General features: G+C 41.2%; 1 protein-coding gene across 1 annotated transcript; it reads left to right on the forward strand.

The window, feature by feature from the left end:
• Positions 1–17066: 17066 nt before the first annotated feature.
• LOC139783727 (uncharacterized) lies at positions 17067–19874 on the forward strand. Its single transcript, XM_071722865.1, has one exon. The coding sequence runs from the start codon at positions 17179–17181 to the stop codon at positions 18931–18933; it is 1755 nt and encodes a 584-aa protein (XP_071578966.1). The 5' UTR covers positions 17067–17178; the 3' UTR covers positions 18934–19874.
• The last annotated feature ends 1799 nt before the right edge of the window (positions 19875–21673 follow it).

Genomic DNA, 21673 nt, shown 5'->3' on the forward strand with positions numbered 1-21673 from the left:
CTTTGAATCGCGCGGGAGCAGCGATCTTTACGTGGCTGTACACCGTTGTTAGGAGCTTGTCGGCGATCGCGGGGGTAACATCGATGGGTCGCATGCCGATAGTTCGATGCTTTCGCGCGTTGTAATCCGATACGAGACCCGGCAGCGAGTCGATCCATTTGTAATTTCCGTTGAGCGTAAACATTTTCCACATATCGTTCTTGAGCGTGCGATTGAATCGTTCGACGACCGATGCCTTCATTACGGAATAGGTCGAATAGTGATTGATATTATGTTTCTTCAAGAGTTTCTGCACGTTTGCGTTGTAAAATTCTTTGCCCTTGTCAGTCTGCAGATTTTTCGGACATCTTCCGCCGTCTCGAATTATTTTCGCTATCGCCGTAGTAACCTCGGTTCCGCTCTTGGCCTTGAGCGGTACGGCCCATGCGTGCTTGCTCAGCACGTCGATAACGGTGAGTATGTAGTAGTAGCCTCTGTTGAATCGCGTGTATGGACGCATCTCGACCACATCCGCCTGCCACAGGTCATCGTATCCGCGCACTATGACGCGTCTTCGCGAAAAATTTCTTCTCGCAGGAGCGTGTAATTCTTCCACCAGCCTCCGTTTCTCAGTTGATTGCTTTTTATTAGCCATGACGCTGACGCGCAACTGACGCAGAGATCAGATGTACGTTCTTATCTATTCGCGATGATTCGCAATTACATCTTGAATCATCTTTTGAAGTTCGTTTAGGGTAATTTGCACGTTATTCTGGAATGCGGCCATCTTTCTCTCGATTTCATCCTGCTGATCTTTCAAAATTTGCACGCTCTGCTGCACGTAACGTTTATTGGCTGCATCGCCATCATCTACAGGCGGCGCTATCCGTCGAATCTTGCGCGATTTCGCGTCAAAGTCGGTGGCGACCATGCAAAGAGCGTTATCGCGCACGTAATTTCTGATTAATCCGCTCCATTGATAGTATGGTTCCGCACCGCCTCTTCCGAGCGATATACCAAACTTGTTGATCGGCATTTCGATGTTGATTGAACGACTCGCCGACGCGCGGTTTAATTTATAATAAGTCCAGCCTCGCAAAGTTCCTCGATAATCGACAGGATCTCGTTATCGTGACCGGTGTGACCCGCTAGGCGCGAAGCTTTGAGCAATCGGAGACGATCTACAAGCTCGTTGGGATCGTCCCAAAGAACATAGTCGATCTTGTTGTCGTTTAATGTCATGGCACGCGGTATACCTTTTCCAGCTTTTTTACCCGAAATCGACGATGCAATTATATGGTCAATCTTGTTGCCGTTTAATGTCATGGCACGCGGTATACCTTTTCCAGCTTTTTTACCCGAAATCAACGGTGCGATTATTTCTGTGAACTTGTATCCCCTGTTGCCATTTATTCGAGCGTGAGCATCATAATTGCGTTTATGAGCACTCGTCGTCAACAGAATGCTCTTGTATGTTTGCATATCGTCCTCCGTGTAGATATCGTCATTGGGAAATTTCTTAAAGATCAACTCGTAAAGACCGCGTGTGCCAGCGTATCGTATGCCGTCGATAATTATGTTGTCCGCGTTGTTCACGTCAAAACGTTTATTACCGAGCATCATTCCATCGTTGCTGAAATAAACGCCGTATACGGTGTCTATACCGCTTTCTTGATCGCCGCTCAGAACTGCCCCGACGTACTTTTGGCCCAATAGACCAAAGTGATCTCTCAACGTTTCTCGACCCTCAGATGTTTGCAACTGCTGTCGAACGGACGTCACGAGTAAGTCATCCGTGGTTTCGAAAACATCTTCGTTTGCGAGTGATTCGAGCATTGTGGGTTGCACGGAAGGCGCAGAGGTTATCGGTGGTTCATTCAATGGACCTGTCGATCGTTTCGATTTATGCGGTTGTAAAATTTTGGTTATTTCGCTCAAATTAGATGGCACATTTATCGATCGTTTCAACGTAACCGGAGTTGAAACCATTACAGAGTCGTTAAACGAGGCGTTTGGTCGTTTTCGTTTGAACTTTGGCTCTTCGTCTTCCCACGCCGTTTCATTCTCAATCTTTGACACGTCAGATTCTTTGCCAACGGTGTTTTCGGCAATCTGCCTTAGAGGCTCGATGATGGGCTTAAAGTGTCTCTCCAACGCGATATCTTCCTCCATTTTACCAGTTTTCAAGGCGTGATACTTTTTGCGAATCGAATCGCTCGTTTTCGCAATTTGATTTGCTATCCTCTCGCGCTCTCTAATCTCCTCGCCGCTGTCCATGTCGCGATAACATTGTTCAATCGGCGCGTCGACAACAACTAACCACGTTTCGGTATCGCAAAGTCGTTAAATCCTTTTTTGTATCGACCATTCGAAATCGCGCTGTCCTTGTCTATCACCACGAATCCATACTTTTGTTGCCAACATGTATGACACAATTTACTGAAATCATCGTATGACATATCTGTGTTTACGTGATCGTTGAATATGTGTTTCAGATTGGTACCATCCTGTTTAAACAGAATCAATAAATTCGCGTTGTCGCGTATAAGATGCTTCGGTATCTTTGCATACGTCTGACAAAGATAGAAGGAGTCAACGTTCGCGTGCCGGCCCATTGCAAAGTATTCTCTTATCGTATCCTGCTTGTCGCATGCCACGTCATCAAAGATAAAAATAGAATTCGGGAGCGCATCGCTCGGTGGAATGACGTCACTGTTATTCGAGAACGTAAAGTAGCCAATTTCTTCTATCGGTGTTAGTATATTCTCCAAATATCGGTATTTCGACTGTTGCAACGATTTCGAGTACACATACACGTTCTCGAAACGTACACCGTGCGGACTTTCCAGCAAGCTTATCAAGACGTTTGTCTTGCCGCAATTCGACGGACAGCAGATGATACCACGTATAGAAATCGGTAGCATGTCTCCATGTTTGCGTACCTCTTTCGTTAACTGTATCCTATCGTCAAAGTTTGTCACTTTGATCGTCCGCGATTGTCGTACGAACCGCATTTTACCTCCTCTCCACAACGAATGAAAAACAGTATCGAGAAAGCTGGCCTATTTATAGAGGCGCGTAGAGCTGAGATGCTCAGTCTTTAAAATGTTTTTGCTCGTGTCGGATAACAGCGATATTTACAATTTAACCGCCGAGCAGTTAAAGTATATACCAAAGGTCATTCTACTACGGCAGTTTTACAATCATATAGATTATTTGTGGGATAAGCTTCCCGAACATATCAAGGCAGATTCGGAGGTTCAGCAATACCGCCGCTGTTTAATACATTATAATTTGCCGTGTCAGCAAACGCACATCGACGGTCCGCCGCCGTTGATAAAAAATTGCGGCGAATGCCGCCGAAGATAGGTCGAGGTCTGTTGAATCGCGCGATAAACGCGCTTCCGATCGAATTACACATTCCCGGCTATCAATTTTGCGATCCGGGAACTCATTTAGAAACACGATTGGCAAGAGGTGATCGGGGTATTAATCCACTGGACGCAGCGTGTCGCGAGCACGACATAGCCTACTCGCGTAGCAGCGATCTCGCAGAACGACACGTGGCAGACAATATACTCGCCGCGAAAGCGCGAAAACGTGTCACCGCGAACGATTCGACTCTCGGTGAGAGAGCTGCAGCTACAGCCGTCTGGGCGGCCATGAAGGCTAAAACGAAACTCGGTATGGGTTTGAAAACGAAGAAAAAGAAGAAGAACAAGCGAATACTTCCGATAGCGAAACGCGGTGGTATCCTACAGATCCTGCCGTTATTAGGGGTTCTCGGTTCGTTGGTCGGCGGAGCGGCGGGAGTCGCAAAGGCCGTGAACGATAACAAAGCGCGGCGTCAGCTGGAAGAGATGCAACGTCACAATCGCGCCATGGAAGGTCACGGACTTTATCTCGCTCCGTACAAACGCGGACGAGGAGTCTCGAAAAAAAAAAACGTCGAAGAGACGCTAAAAATTCCCCAGGGCGTAACTACCAACGTACAACTGCAACAATTGGCAAAGCGTATGCGCATTCCATATTTTCGAGGTATTTTCATGCGCGACTCGTTACCGATCGGCGGTGTACGTCGAAACGAGAGCGGTATCGTGAATTTGGATAATACTGAGGGACCGGGTACTCACTGGGTGGCGTACGCGAAGAGGGGAGATCGTGCCATATATTTCGACAGTTTTGGCAATCTTCGACCACCGAGAGAATTGGCGCAGTATCTAAAGAACAATGTAATAGAGTACAATCGCACGCCATATCAGCGATACAATCAGAGCAATTGTGGACAACTGTGTCTGCGTTTTCTACAGTCGGCTGACAATCAATTTAAAGACCGGCGTTACGCTGTTTAATCTCAGTATTCATTCAAACATGTCCCTGACATTTACGCTCACCGGCAAGAGCAGCATCCTCGCGGTAAGCTACTTTCCCGCCGTGGATTTGAGCGATGGCGATTACGAGCTCGGTCTGACAGATTTTGAAACCTATCACACGATACCGAATGTAAATTCGTCGAACAATAAATTCTACTATGACGACGACAAGGAGATTACCATTCCCGAAGGATCGTACGAACTGCGTGATATAGACATGTATCTGAAACGCGCTCTTTTATGGGATCAATCCAATAATGTCTCGATAAACGAAGATGAATCGCACCCATTGATTATTATTCGGGCTAATAACAATACGATGAAGAGCGAGATCAAGTGCGCTTATCGGATAAATTTCACCAAACCGAACAACATTGGATCGCTGCTGGGATTTTCAGCGAATCGCGTGCTGGAGTCGCGACAATGGCACGAATCGGATGTTCCGATAAATATCATCAATGTAAACATCATTCGCATAGAGTGTAACGTGACCGCGGGTGCGTACAGCAACGACAAGTACGTGCACACGATACACGAGTTTTCACCGAGTGTGCCTCCAGGATATAAGATATCGGAAACGCCGGCACAGATCATTTACCTTCCGATCATCGTACGGAGCATTTCGGACTTGACGCTTCGCGTCGTGGATCAGGACGGCCGATTGATTGATTTTCGTGGAGAGGAGATCACCGTTAGACTGCATGTACGAAGACGACAGCGATAACGTGAGATGCTCGTACTGAACGAAGCTGAGCAGGTGCAACAGACGAGAAACAAAATTAGAGAGACAATCCGATCGCCAAAGAAGAAACTCACTGCGTCGAACGTTGAATTTCTGAAATCATTGGGTTTCGTCGTACGAAATGGCTAATATCTTAAACATTGGAGGTGAACCGATCTTTGACGACAGCGTCGTCAAGATTGAGACACACACGTACAATCCGTACGCCAACACAACGTTTGGACATAACGATGAGATAAGAATACCCATACAACAACAGGATTTATACACGTTGCCGTGCGAGAGCTTTCTCTACGTTGAAGGAAGATTGACGATAAAGAAAAGGAATGACGAGTCTCAGGCAACGCTTGCGAATAATTGTGCAGCGTTCATGTTCGATGAGATTCGATACGAGCTCAACGGTGTGGAGATTGATCGCAATAGAAACGTTGGAATAACCAGTACCATCAAGAACTATGTATCGCTATCGTATAATGATTCTCAACTCATGCGGAATGCTGGATGGGACGTTTCATCGAGCATACCGGAAGGATACTTCAACTTTTGCGTACCGCTTAAGAGGTTGCTGGGCTTTTGCGAGGATTACAAACGCGTGGTTGTTAACGCTCGTCACGAATTAATTTTGATACGAGCGCGCAGCGACAACAATTGCATTGTGGGAAATCCGGCGACGGAGCCGGAAATTGAATTGTTTAAAGTACAGTGGCGAATGCCTCACGTCACATTAAACGAGATCAATAAGCTATCCATGCTACGGGCCTTGGAAAGCGGGCGATATCTTAGTGTTAGTTTCCGTTCGTGGGATCTGTACGAGTACCCCATGTTGCAGAGCACGACCAAGCATTCGTGGGCCGTCAAAACGGCGACTCAGCTGGAGAAGCCGCGATACGTTATCTTTGCGCTGCAGACCGGGCGCAAGAATATCATGTCTCAAAATGTTAGCGTATTCGATGACTGTAACTTGACCAACGTGAAACTTTATCTAAACTCTGAATTTTATCCGTACGACGACTTGAATCTGGATTTTGGCAAAAATCGATACGCCGTCCTTTTCGATATGTATGCGCGTTTTCGTAAAGCTTATTACGGATACGATTCCAGTGATACGCTTTGAAGCTTGTATACATTCCTGATGGAAGGACCTTTTGTTGTCATCGATTGCTCGCGACAAAACGAATCTGTCAAGAGCGCCACCGTGGATGTGCGAATAGAATTTGACTGCAAAGAGAATGTACCGGCAAATACTACCGGCTATTGTCTCATTTTGCATGATCGCGTAATCGAATACTGTCCATTGTCGAACGTAGTGCAAAATCATGTAAATTGCAATATCAGCGGGTATTGCAATATAAGATACACTGATGTACCGCGATAAGATACAGATTGCTCCGTCGTTTCGTCATGATCGTACCAACGTTTGTCGATCTGCAAGACTTCACCGTCGGGATGAAATTTGTCGTAAAGGAGGTGGCGGTTCTGAGAAACGGGACCGTTTTGGCGCATTACATTTTTACATGTCCCATGCCATAGAGTCTCCTCACGAAATCCGACAAATCATGCGCTTCTTGGTTGATTGCAAATCACCATGGACTACGATGGGAGGATGGAAACGTGCCATACAGCATGGCGAAACATTTAATTACATCGGCCGTGCTTGGAGAGGGCGACGAGACGTCGACTCTTGTGTACGTCAAGGGATGCCAGAAACGAGAATGGCTGGTGGATCTACTTGAGAATAAAGCTAGAAAAAATCTAAACATTGAGACTTTGGATGCCGATTACGAAGATATCGAATCTTTAAATAATCTAGATGTTACTAATACTATAAGATGTGATAAACATGTTAAGAATTGCGCATTACAAAATGTATTAAAAATATGTAACTGGTGGTCGCGACACCAGAAAAAATTATGATTTTTTAAAATAAACTATATATGTATATATAAAATGTTTTATTTCCTTTTCCCACATAGTTTGTAATATAATATAGATGTTTTAGTTGTTTAAAAGCTATTCAAAAGCTGTTTTAGCTGTTCAAAAGCTGTTTTTAGTTGTTTGATAGTTGTTTGATAGCTGTTTTTAAAGCTGTTTTAGTTGTTTTTAGTTGTTTTTAGTTGTTTGATAGCTGTTTTTAGTTGTTTAAAGTCTATTCAAAAGCTGTTTTAGCTGTTCAAATGCTGTTTTTAGTTGTTTTTTAGTTGTTTGATAGCTGTTTGATAGTTGTTTTTAGTTGTTTTTAAAGATGTTTTAGTTGTTTAATAGCTGTTTTTAAAGATGTTTTAGTTGTTTGATAGCTGTTTTTAGTTGTTTGATAGTTGTTTGATAGCTGTTTTTAAAGCTGTTTTAGTTGTTTTTAGTTGTTTTTAGTTGTTTGATAGCTGTTTTTAGTTGTTTAAAGTCTATTCAAAAGTTGTTTTAGCTGTTCAAATGCTGTTTTTAGTTGTTTGATAGTTGTTTGATAGCTGTTTTTAAAGCTGTTTTAGTTGTTTTTTAGTTGTTTGATAGCTGTTTGATAGTTGTTTTTAGTTGTTTTTAAAGATGTTTTAGTTGTTTGATAGCTGTTTTTAAAGATGTTTTAGTTGTTTAATAGCTGTTTTTAGTTGTTTGATAGCTGTTTTTTAGTTGTTTTTAGTTGTTTTTAAAGATGTTTTAGTTGTTTGATAGCTGTTTTTAAAGTTGTTTGATAGCTGTTTGATAGCTGTTTTTAGTTGTTTGATAGTTGTTTGATAGCTGTTTTAGTTGTTTGATAGCTGTTTTAGTTGTTTGATAGCTGTTTGATAGTTGTTTTTAAAGATGTTTTAAAGAAGTTTGATGGCTGTTCAATAGCTGTCTTTTTTCTCGCGAGGATTATTTTCGCATAACATAATATGCCAAATTTAAACAATTTGTAGCCATTTTACGCCAAAATTGTATCGCCGATAAATGTAATGCAGTTAGAATCTTGCGTGATGTTTATGATAAAAATTCGATTATTGATTGCGAACTGTTGGCGTATGCTGCAGATAATATTATACACGATGCATTACATGAGAAATAAATGTATATTAAAATGCATATCATTGTATCTAAAATTATCTTTCCTTTTCATATTACCGTTCCCTTGTCCACCGTCAGCGGTTTAGAATTACAGAGCGGTAACTCTCGATAAGAATGCGCGTGCCGCATTCGTCGCGCGATCATTAAACGTTTTCTCATCTGTCTCGTATAAATTATTAAATATTCTTCCTCTTATTTCCAATAAATAAATCACTTAAAATAATATAAAAATGATCTAACTATAATGGGTGACGGGAGCGCGAAAGACCGCGCGCGAGGGAGAGAGATAACGCGATCGTGAAGACGCGCGCGAACGGGGGACGGGGGCGCGAGAGAACATCTACGAGGGGGAGATAACGCGAGCGGGAGCGTGCCGTGTGACGTCACGCGGACCGACGCGGCCGTTGCACGCGGACTCCGCGGCGCGGCGAAAACGCGAACGCGGTCGCCCCTCATCCCGCGGCGCGGCGAAAACGCGAACGCGGGTCCCCTCACCCCGCGGACCCCTCTCACGCGGTGCCCGTAAACGCGAACGCGGGTCCCCTCACCCCCTCTTCCCCGCGGCGCCGGAAACGCGGTTCCCCCCTCCCCCTCCTCGCGGCGCCCGAAAACGCGGTTCCCCCCTCCCCCTCCCCCGCGGCGCCCGAAAACGCGGTTCCCCCCTCCCCCGCGGTATACCCCCCGACCCCCTCCCCCCCGCGGTATTCCACTACCGCGGTACCACCCCTCCCGCGGTATACCCCCCGCTCCTCACCCCCCCTCGAGCACCATCGCTTGGATTAGAACATATATTGCTTACCTACTATCTTGCTTTAATTAAATAGGGGTAGGGGAGACCGGGGCCTAACCGTCAGTTTTTTTTCGGTGCCGATTTTTAACAAGAAAATAAATAATTTTAGTTAAAAGTGGTATACCACTGTAAAGAGTGAACCTTTAGCTACAAAATTTATATAGGAAATTTTTATCTACGTCGCTTTGTTTAACCGGTATAGAGCAAAAACGACAACGGTGGAAAAATTGAAATCTCAAAAATGCCGGGGTTTAACCGTCACCCCCCCGGGGTTTATCCGTCACACTGCATTTTCAATACATATATATACATCTAATCCTGAAAAATGATAGGATACATTTTAATAATTGTTTTTTAAAAGAAAAATATAAAAATTTATTAAAAAATAATTGTTTTACCTATTCCATAAAACATTTTAGGCACGTGAATACAGATCCTGACAAGCGCACGCATGTGTTGTGTGCCCTACGCTCGCACACAATGCACTGTTTCCCATATGCTCTGTTTATTGTCAACTTCTTTGAGCACACGCAGCACGTATTATCCAAATCTTCGTCAGAATCCAACCGCTGCTGCTTCCTTGATTTCGATTTACGCCCACTGCTCGTCGAAGGCTGCGGTTCTGTTTGTGTGGCATTTTTTATTTTATCTTTTCTCACCGCAAGAACTGCCTTCTTGAGTTGCTCCTTGTCGACGGTAATCGACGGCGTCCTCGCGCCGATTCCTCGACGCGCCGACGACGACACGTCGTCGGAATCGCTCCGTCAGGACCCAGGGATTCTGTGATTTACGTCGCTTTGTACGGAGCAAGGACGACGACGACGATGACGGCCACGACGACCACCACCACCACCACCACCACCACCACCACCAAGTTGACGATCTCTATAAACAAGCCCTAGAGAATCAAGGCAAAACTAAACCTAGCTTTACACCATATACATCCACTCCCTTTCCTAACATTAAATCAGCACCTAGACAACTTTTCACCCCAAACGTTGGCGAGACTGCGGAGGACAAATCAAATATAACCGACGCGTCCGATTTCACCCTTCGCGTTTCTGATTCCTGGGATAAAACAATACTACCTGGCCCGCAGGATCAGTATCCCGTTTCCGACGATCCCTCGAACAAAACAATACTAGCTGTGCGGCAAGATCAGTATAATTCTTTTATAAGCTTCGCAGGAACAATGGCCCACGCTAACCTTTTCGCCACATTAAAATACGCGGTAGAGGCCGTTCCCTTCTTTGACGGAAAAAATATTCCGTTAACATATTTTATCGAGGGATGCGAGGAAGCGAAAGCTATGCTGCCCGCTGAGGCAGAATCTCAATTCACTAAAATAATCAGAACCCGAATTATAGGCGAAGCTCGTCGTACCATACAAGATCAAGATTTCGATACGGTAGCCTCGTTAACAAAATATTTAGAACAAGTCTATGGCGCTGCTAAAAATATTTATCAATTACAAGGAGAGTTAGGTTGCATCTATCAAAAAATAGAGGAAGATGTAGTAACTTACGCGAATCGGGTCAAATTGTTGGGAAAACAGATACTAGAAGCACATAAAAATTCAGGACATGCTGCCGCTCCCGGTCCAAATATTAAAGCCTCGTTAGAAAGGGACATGTGTAAATGTTTCATTAGAGGGTTGAAACCGGAAATTGAACAAAGAGTGACAAGAAATTTGGATGTTCAAGCCACTGTGGCCGACGCATTGAGAATAGAAAGAGAGCTGTACGAAATGACAGATTTACGACAGGGTCAAGGTAATCTTGCAGGCAAAACATCGAACACTAATCGTTTGCGGGAAACCTGCCAGATCTGTCATAAAGAGGGACATTCAGCCTCTAACTGTAGGAAATTAACTCAGCCTTCACCGCAACCTCATAATAAAATTGATCTTGGAACCGAAATTCTCATATGTCAGATATGTAAAAAACGCGGGCATAGCGCCGACAAATGTCGCCTCCGCGACCCTCAGGCCCGACGATCCGTCAATGTAATTCAAGAAAGTCATGTCACTTGTCAATTGTGTTCAAAATCCGGTCACAATGCTAAATCTTGTAGAATAAATACTATTAACAATCAGAGTAAACCGACCGTAATTTGTCAATGGTGTGATAAACCGGGACATTCGGCTAATAATTGCTGGAAAAAGCAAAACGAACAACGCGACACGGCAAACAGACCGAAATTTGTCTGCCAGATTTGTAATGGTGTCGGGCATATCGCAAAAAACTGTCGAGATAAAATGGAACAAAACGCGACACCTAAAACCTCATTATTTTGTCGTTATTGCAAGGGAGAAGGGCATCTCCTCGAAAATTGCGAATTACGCATTGCGAGTAATAACCGCAGGCAAACAATCAACCAGGGAAACTCCAATGGCCCCTCGAAGTCGGGTGTGCAGCAGGGGTCCGAACGGATCTCACACCCATCGACATCTCAGAAAACTCAATAGACAAAAAATCAATAGAGATACGACCCGTAACCGTAAATCTCGATAAACAACGTCGCGTGCCGACTATTCAGGTAGATTTCGGTAAACCAATTTCACACGTTACCCTTATGCTGGATACCGGTTCCGGCCCGAATTTAATTAAAGAAAAATTTTTATCAAATAACAATACAGTCAATCACAATAAACTTTTGCAATTAAGCGGTATAAATGAATACCCCGTTTATACCCTCGGAGAGGTTATTTTACCACTTTTTGAAAAGCCAGTAACTTTTAACGTAGTGTCAGATGATTTGCCGATTCCACAAGCCGGTCTATTAGGCAACGACTTTTTTCAGCAAACTTCCTCAAACATAGATTACGCGACGGGACACTTAAACGTATCAGGAATCAGTATACCTTTCCTCTCACCGGAAACTATTACAGCTTTTCCGCGGTCAGAATCTCTATTTTATGTAAGAGTAGAAAATCCGGAAATAAAAATAGGATACCTACCAAAATTAAAAATAGCCCACGGGATTTATCTAGGAGATACCATAGTAGAAAATAATTCCGGAAAGGCATATTTAAAGGTTATAAGTACTTTGGACGAAGAAGTGGAAGTTCAAGTACCAACCCTGCGTCTTAAACCATTAAATGAATTATTTGACAATTCTGAGTCAAATATGGGGACGCATAATAACCGAGAAGAAATTGCGATTACGCAAATTAATCCTCGACGCTTAAAGGACAATCAAGTTCATTGTGAAATAATTGACAGAACAAACGAAGAAGAAACGGAAGTCGAGATCATTATTGAAAATAAAAACAACGAGCATGCAAAGTTAAATAAAGGCGAGTTTATAAATGAAAATAAGAACGAAAGTAAAGTAAGAAGAAAAGAACCAAAGGAAATAATTGAGAATAAAACTATGAGAAAAAATAAAAAAATAAATAAAAATCTTGATCTAGGTATTCGAGAGGAAGATTTCCAAACCTCCCCCGAAACGCTAGACTCCCAAAATCCTGGAGGGGGAAGTTACCAAACCCCTCCTGAAATATTAAATAATTCCAAAATCTCTGGAGGGGGAAGTTACCAAACCTCTCCAGAAGATTCCAAAAATCCTGGAGGGAGAAGTTACCAAACCCCTCCTGAAATTTTGAATAACAAAATCTTTGGAGGGGGAAATTACCAAACCTCTCCAGAAGATTCCAAAAATCCTGGAGGGGGAAGTTACCAAACCCCTCCTGAAATATTAAATAATTCCAAAATCTCTGGAGGGGGAAGTTACCAAACCTCTCCAGAAGATTCCAAAAATCCTGGAGGGGGAAGTTACCAAACCCCTCCTGAAATTTTGAATAACAAAATCTTTGGAGGGGGAAATTACCAAACCTCTCCAGAAGATTCCAAAAATCCTGGAGGGGGAAGTTACCAAACCCCTCCTGAAATCTCGAATAACAAAATCTTTGGAGGGAGAAATTACCAAACCTCTCCAGAAGATTTAAATAATCCCAGAATTGCAGAGGCAAGTTTTCAGACTCCTCTAGTATATTCTACTCCCGTCGATTGCGAGGAGGGAAATAACCAAACCTCACTACGTAATACGACAGAAATTAGTTTAAAAGAGCCAAAAAGTGAGAGCTCCTTAAAACCTGTAGAAAAAATAATATTTCCAAGGGTTGGAATACTCATAAAAAGTGCAGATATTAATAAGAATAATACTTCTCATGTTACTATTGGAGAACTCATGAGAAGAGTAAAATCATATAATCCTAATATGGAAACGATTTATGAAATTAACAGAAAAAGTAAACCGTCTTCAAAAACTTTAGCATGCGCACAAACTCGATTCCAAAAAATAATGGAAAATTTCCGGTATAAACGTAAATCAAAGCAACATCAGCTAATGTCAGAAGCACCGACTAATGACATTATTTCACGTGAATGTTTGGTATCATCCGGAGAACCTAAGAAAGATAGGCTTGCGGAGATTACGAAATTGCTACGATTAGAGCATTTAAATAGTGAAGAAAGGAAAAGCGTTATGAAACTTATAAGTAACAGTCAAGACCGATTTCACATTCCCGGAGAAAAATTAACGGCAACTCACGTACTACGACATCAAATACCAACGACAGATGATCGACCTATAAATACTCGACAGTATAGATTTCCACAAGTCCACAAAGAGGAAATAAATAAACAGGTAAAGGAACTGCTCGAGGCAGGGATCATAAAGCCTTCTCAGTCGCCTTACAATACGCCCATTTGGATAGTGCCGAAAAAGGAAGATTCAAAGGGAAACAAACGTTGGAGAGTAGTATTAGATTTCCGAGGTGTGAATGAAAAAACTGTGGGCGATGCCTACCCATTACCAAACATTGTAGAGATTATCGATCAATTAGGCAATGCAAAGTATTTCACAGTATGTGATCTCGCCTCCGGGTTTCACCAAATAGAGATGGACCCTGCAGATAGCCATAAAACCGCGTTCACAACCCCTAATGGTCATTATGAATTCGAGAGAATGCCTTTCGGGTTAAAGAATGCTCCCGCTACCTTCCAACGAGTAATGGATTTAATATTAACAGGGATAGAAGGTGTATTTATCTATATGGACGATATTATTATTTCCGCTCCTACACTAGAAGAACACGAAAGAAGGTACAATTTAGTAATGGAACGACTCCGCCAAGCTAATCTAAAATTACAGCCCGATAAATGCGAATTTTTAAAAACCGAGGTAACATACTTAGGACACATAATAAGTAGCGATGGAATTAAACCCGATCCAAAAAAATTGGAAGCCGTAAGACAATTCCCTAGGCCAAAAACACCGAAAAATATTAAACAATTTCTTGGATTAGCAGGATATTACAGAAGATTTATACCAAATTTTTCCAAATTAGCTAAACCTTTAACAAATTTATTAAAAAACGATACGCCTTTTAACTGGACATCTGTTCAAGAAGAATCTTTCGAAATGTTGAAACAGAAATTATGCGAAGAACCAGTCTTGCAATATCCTGACTTTTCGAAACCTTTCATTTTAACTACCGACGCTTCCGGAACTGCCGTAGGGGGCATATTATCGCAAGGAGAAATAAACAAAGATCGGCCAATAGCATACGCGTCGCGAACTTTAACCGACAACGAATTAAAATACGACACTTATGAAAAGGAAGCTTTAGCGATAATATATTGCGTCAAACATTTCCGACCATATCTATACGGGCGAAAATTTACATTAGTCACAGATCATAAGCCTCTACTTTGGTTTAAAAATGCCCAAGATGCAAACATGAGAATTCTCCGTTGGAGATTGAAATTAGCAGAATATGATTATGATGTAGAATACAAGGCAGGAAAAACTAATGTTAACGCCGACGCTTTGTCAAGAAATCCGGTAAATTTCGGAGAAGCAGACTGCAACATAATTAATCATAAAAAACTTTTAAATCCGAATGATCCCAGAGATGCAGAAATAATTGCTAAAATGTTAGAAGAATCTGATGAGGAGGAGGACGAGGATTTCGATCTATACCTTTCAGATGACGAAAAAATGGAAGATTTACCACCTAACGATAACCCACCTGATAGAAACAAAGATTCTATACCTTTTACGCAGGAAGAACTACGTGAGCCACCGAAATCGGAAATTGTAGAAAAAGCATTAGTCCACGATCCTCCTGATTATAATAGAATACAAACTCGAAGCCAGACAGCGAAAAATACGCAGCAAGAAAGATCACAGGGTCAGGGAGATGAAACCGAGGAGATAGAAGATAGAAACGATCCGCCAGACAAGGAAAGCGACTTTGAAGATAACGAAATAGACGATAAGGAAGACGAATCTAGCGAATCTGGCGTCCCAACCAATGAAAATAAAAACCTACAGATAAAACCTACCATTATTAATAATCAAATACTCAAAGGCAATATAATAGAAACTCGTGATTTACTATTTTTACGTAAAGACAATGTGGCATACTTTGTCGACACTAATGGGAAACCATTAGATTCTGGATCACAAAAGCTATTCGAACGAAACGAGATCCCACGTTTAAGCCCGCTTACCTTAGGTGAAGCAAAGGCCGTAAAGTATAAAAAATACTACCACATAGCACTACCCATCAGTGAAGGACAACGGGAAGGCCCAACAATGACCCTAACGCAGATTACCACAGTTATAAAAAACTTACAAGACGTAGCCGATAGACTAAAATTAGAAACATTCAGTATCGCAAAGACAGATATTGTCAACAATGTACCATGGAATAATATAAAATCCGTCTTACAATTAAATTTTACTAACTCAACAACCAAACTAATCATATGTAACGGATTAATTAAATACCCTCCTAGAGATCTCCGTTCTATTATAATCGGTGAAATGCATTGTTCGCCTACCGGAGGACACCGAGGCGTTACAAAGACATATCATAGAATTAAACATAAATATTATTGGGAGAACTTAAAATCCGACGTTCAACAATATATACAACAATGCTTACAATGTCAATTGAAAAAATTAGTGCGAGTAAAGACTAAACAACCTATGATAATTACTGACACACCAGGATCTTCTTTCGATAAAGTAGCGATGGATATCGTAGGACCCCTGTCCAAAACCGAAAGAGGCAACGAATATATTTTAACCTTACAAGATCAATTAACTAAATTTTGCATGGGAGTACCCCTACCAGATCAAACTTCCGAAACAATAGCGGAAGCCTTCGTGGACAGATTTATTTGTGTATTAGGGGCACCTAAAGCAATATTAACCGACCAAGGAAGAAATTTTATTAGCGATTTAATGAAAAAGATTGCTAAAATATTCAGAATTCGCAAATTTCGCACAACCGCCTTTCACCCTCAATCAAACGGATCGTTAGAAAGATCACATCATGCATTAGGAGAATATCTTAAACAATATGCCAACGAACAAAAGCAGTGGGATAGATGGATTAGTCTTGCGATGTTTAATTATAATACTTGCATACACGAAGCAACGAAACATACTCCATACGAATTAGTTTTCGGTAAAATAGCAAGAATTCCATCAAACGAACCTCTGGCTCTAGAAGATAGCTAATTACAACGAGTACTTAATAAATCTCGTCACGCAACTTCATACTATACAGACGAACGCTCGTGAAAACGTCGTCGAAGCTAAATTCAAATCCAAGAAACACTACGACAAAAAAATCAACCCTCGAACCTTCAAACCAGGAGATCATGTTTTTCTACTAAAGGGACCTAAGCCAGGTAAATTCGGAGATCAGTATACAGGGCCCCATGAAGTTCTGGAAATATTGAGCAAAAATAATATAAGAATTAGAATAAAGAAAAATAGCCGAATTGTACATCCAAATCGGTTACGAATCTCCCACATTAAAATAAATAAATAAATAAATAAATAAATAAACAAATAAAGAAATAAACAAATAAAGAAATAAACAAATAATGTAAATCTCCCATACTAAAGTATATTTAAACAATAAATATTAAATAATTCAAATAAACAAACAATTAATAACATTTCAGATGGATCCCTGGACTAAAGGAATAACCGCAATATTAATAATAACCATATGGATACGCCAAACTTACGGAATAATAGGATATGACTGTACTTCTCCAACTACAAACTTAACGACTTTATCACTAATAAACGTTGAAGATTGCGATATTCCACTACCAAAGGTCAATTCTAGCCAAGTCTTCATACAATTATTGCAGCTCAACGAATTCGAATCTGTAAAAGTGATACAATGCAAGGTAGAAATCGATCGTACGATCCGGAAATGTGGAATGTTTTCTCATAATTCGGACGTTCTAAATGGAAAATATGCATATATACACGAAGTGACCAGGGAGGCCTGCATACGAATGCATTATTATGGAACTCTCGAATTTAAAGGAACATACATAGTGACACTAAAATCTAACCAGACCACCAGTCGCCCGGCGATCCTAACTGGCGTTGTGGACGCCGACGGAAAATGTTCTGGAGGATCCTATTCAGACCTTTACGGAACATGGACAAATGTTCTCGTACAGGCAACTGTCACAATCACCCTGCAAGATTACTTCGCTAACGTTAAACTAAGCACTAACCGTATACATCTTAGATCAGGAGTGGCCTGTGATTTTAGTACCGCCAGATGCACCGACATAGAAGGAGGAAATACCTTTTGGGAGCCCATACCTAATGACTCCTGTAAATTCACTTCATATAGCATCTTATATAGAGGTTACGCGGAAAAGGTAATCGATAACGTAAACGAGCACTCTCAAACCGCTTATACTGTGAATGCAGACGATACAGTCTTTGCTTTAACCAGCACCGGGAAAGACTTAGCGTGTGGATATTCGCTCATTCGAACGGAGCACCCAAAATTAGTAATTTGGGAAACCTCACCTGAAATGGACATTGCTAAACGAACCGGCCGTGTAGAAAATCTCGACCTTTTTACTTACATGAATTCGAAATTCGTTTACGTAGAAAAGCACATCCGTAACCAGATTAATCAACTGTACAGGAACATCTTACTACAACAATGTAACCTTGAGTTAAAAATGTTGCAAAACGCTTTAGCAATAGCTACACAATCTCCCGACATCTTCGCCTATCATTTTATGAAGGGACCTGGATATATGGCCCTCCTAGCAGGCGAAGTAATCCACATAATAAAATGCGTTCCAGTCGAGGTAAAATTAGTCCACACCCAAGAATGTTACGAGCAACTCCCAGTAATGTTTAATAACAAGACCTCCTTCCTAACGCCTCAAACGCACGTACTACTACGGCAAGGAACACAAATTAATTGTAACTCTTTCGCACCTCCTATGTATCTTTTGGGAGACTCTTGGTATAAAATTACGCCAAGGCCAATAGAAACACTAGCACCTACGGTCATAAAACCCATGACCAAAACTACCTGGAAGTACACTAGCCCTGGAGCACTCGCTACCAGCGGCATATACACACAAAAGGATCTGGAAGATCTAAAGGACCACATAATGTTTCCCGCCGAGAGACCCGCTGTCCTTAACACCGTAGCAAGAGGAGTAATGGGAGAATCAACCGTGCTGAGTGAAGGCTCCTTCGCCAACCTAATCGACGAGGTTTCGATCGAAAAAATTGCACTCTCAGCCTGGGAAAATTTCTGGAGCAAATTTTTAATCTTTGGCAATATTAGCGCTGGCCTGCTTGGAATATATCTTTTTATAAGAGCCATTAAATTAATATTAGATACACTTGTGCATGGATATGCTCTTCATACAGTATATGGGTGGTCGATATATCTAATAGGAGCAATATGGGACTCGTTAACTCACCTTTTATTACATCTGGGACAAAGAAGGCCTAAAACCACAAATGTCAGTGCCCCGGCTCCGAAAGACGATCCGGAACAAAAAACATCAGCTAGCGCGCCACTCCATGATCTCGAATGGCAGGCAAATGTACGACCTGTCGAGCCAATTAACGAAAAATCCGAACACACCTATCCTCTCCTCCCTTTGAAAGAAACTCCCACCTACACTTTTGAACTTAAAGGCTAATAAAAATAACAAACTAAATAAACTTCTCCATCCTCTGGATCAACCTTGCCTCTTTGAATCGCATGCTACGACATGCAAGAGACTTAATATTAAACTAAATTAAACTTCTCTACCCCTTGCATCAACTCTGCCACTTTGAACCGCATGCTACGTCATGCAAGAAATCAAACAACAACATTCCTTTGTAGACATGGAAATCCAGCATATCAACACCCGGCTATTAACCCGCGGGCCGCTGAAGATCAAAGTCATCAAGGTGGACTCGCCTGTTTCCTTCTGGGTCCACATCGAAAAGGCACGGGAGGATCTTGACGATCTCATAGATGACCTGACGCGAAGGATGACGCGGAGAGGCCATCTTCTACACGAGCGGCCTGACCATGTACATCCAGGCGAGGCGATCGCCATCCACGAAGGGAGGCAGTGGCAAAGGGGGATAGTACTCCGAATCGACAAGGACAGCATCGTCTCAATCGCCTTACGAGACTGGGGGCGCGTTGTCCAGAGGCCCATACACGAAATCTATATATTAGAAGACAGATTCCGTGACCTCGAATGGCAGGCAATCCGTTGCGGGATTGCAAACATCCAGCCTGTAGGGACAAAAAAGAGGTGGTCCCGTAGGGTCAATGGACTAGTCAAACTTCTCATAGAAAGACGGAGCGGATGGCTAAAGATCCGCAAGGCGACGAAATTCGGAGACGAAGCTACACTCGTCAGCTTCAGCCCAGAACCCGAAGGCGAAGACGAGATACGTGATCTCGAGGGGCTGCTAATACGGATGGGATGTGCGGCACCCAGCATTTCGGAGGAAAAAAAAAAAAATATATATATATATATTAAGAAAGAAAGAAAAAAAAAATAATTTTTTTTTATATATGTATGATTAAATTTTATATACGTAAATCACGAATAAGGCCTTGCATATATTTCTCTTTAGATTTTACACATATATGTATGCGTATATAAATATAGTTTTTTCTTTCTATAATCTTAAGTCACAAACACACTATTGTCTTATACTCCCACGACTTCTCCTTAGTATTATAATTTTACACACACATATATACATGTATGCGAATACATATATATATATATATATATATATATATATATATATATAATAAAATAAAAGTAAATAAAATAAAATAAAAAGGAAGGAAACATATGTATATGTATGTGGAAAGAGAGAGGAAGAAATGTACGTATATGTATTTTGTTGTATAAGATTATGTAAGTGCGAATACGCATAAATGGATAATGTATATGTGCATATGCGAGTACATTCCTTTCTGAAATCTCAAATCGCATACACCCTCTTGCCTTAAGTTTAACGTATTTATATGCGTGTATACCTTACCATTTTAGTATCTCTTTAGTAACTAATAGTAAAATCATAAACATTACGAGTTACCTTATATGTGAAAATGGTCTTGCGCAGGCAATAACGATATTCCCTTCTCTTTATTTTCTTCAATTGCAAAGATTTTTATTATTCATAATAATATTAAATATACTTCCAATAAGATAAAAGGATTTTATTACAATTACATACCTCACGAAGGAATAAAGAAGAAGGAGAAACAAAAAAAAACAAAAAAAAATGTATTATATTATATTAACTCTCACTCTGTAAAAGAAAGACGAAAGAATTAAGGAAGGGGTTTTGGAGGTCGCCTATTTCTTTCCTCTTTCTGAAAACCAAAAGATGCACACAAATGTGAACCTTTCGGTATCTAAATCTTAAGATCGATTAAATTATCGACCGATGGAAATCGGCTATTGCAAATATCTTGCTAAAACTCACAACATTTATTATCTTAACCGTAGTTCTAGTTCCACAAATCGTAATAAGTTTTGTTCTTTTTTTTATTCTATTTTATTATCTTATGTTTTGACCTTCACTATCATAATCTTTATCTCATAATCTCAACTCTAAAATTTGAACAAATTTTATTTGTATTTTACGTTGTATCCTAGACTATAAATAAGTTTTGACATGCAAGTATCCCTTTAATTTTCTTACCTTCTATAATCTTACTACGATTCCTTCTTCCTAAGATTTTAAAATAAATATAATTGCGTAGGTAGTTTTAAACAATAGTGTGAGGATGCTTTCCTTCTAAGTGGTATATACTTACAACAACAACAAAAAATAAATAAATAAATAAATACAAGTAGCATAAAAATAAAAGCCACCTGACTGTCAATTAAGTACGAGGTTCCGGCACATTCCCCTCCTTGAATTATCTAATAATAATAATAATAATAATAATAAAATATATATATATACCGATTACCAACGGCAGCCCGATGAATTATTCCGTTCGAGAATTTCATCTATTTATTGTAACTTGCCACCATTGCTATACAAAACGGCTGCTAGATGAAAACCAGCTAGCCCCTCGTCGTCCTCGGCGATCTAATCCATAAGGATACCATGCCGAACCAGACGGGTATATAGCAATCCAGCTATAATTAAATGGCAAGTTAAACCTGCGATATGTCACAAATATATTAAAAATTGTCAGCAAGCCAGCAAGGCACACAAAAAAAACACAGGTAGTTTTGGGGCTACCGCATGGGTCAGTTGAAAAACTGCCACAAAAAAAGGGGACGCCTCGGGACGGACGACAGCCACGTGGACAACCCATTCTAGCTAGTAATGGCACCATTATTGCCCCATTAAAGGAAGGAAAGACAGCCTCACACAAACCGAAATCTTGCGCGTTACGAATAG

This window comes from Temnothorax nylanderi, unplaced genomic scaffold, assembly GCF_030848795.1.
Source record: "Temnothorax nylanderi isolate EJ_2023f unplaced genomic scaffold, tnyl_v1.0 TNYL_tig0534_pilon, whole genome shotgun sequence".
In the NCBI taxonomy this organism is placed as follows: domain Eukaryota; kingdom Metazoa; phylum Arthropoda; class Insecta; order Hymenoptera; family Formicidae; genus Temnothorax; species Temnothorax nylanderi.

Bases quoted from the DNA above. Each gene is read 5' to 3' on its own strand.
- LOC139783727 (XM_071722865.1), top strand. From the start codon at position 17,179: ATGTTTTCTCATAATTCGGACGTTCTAAATGGAAAATATGCATATATA.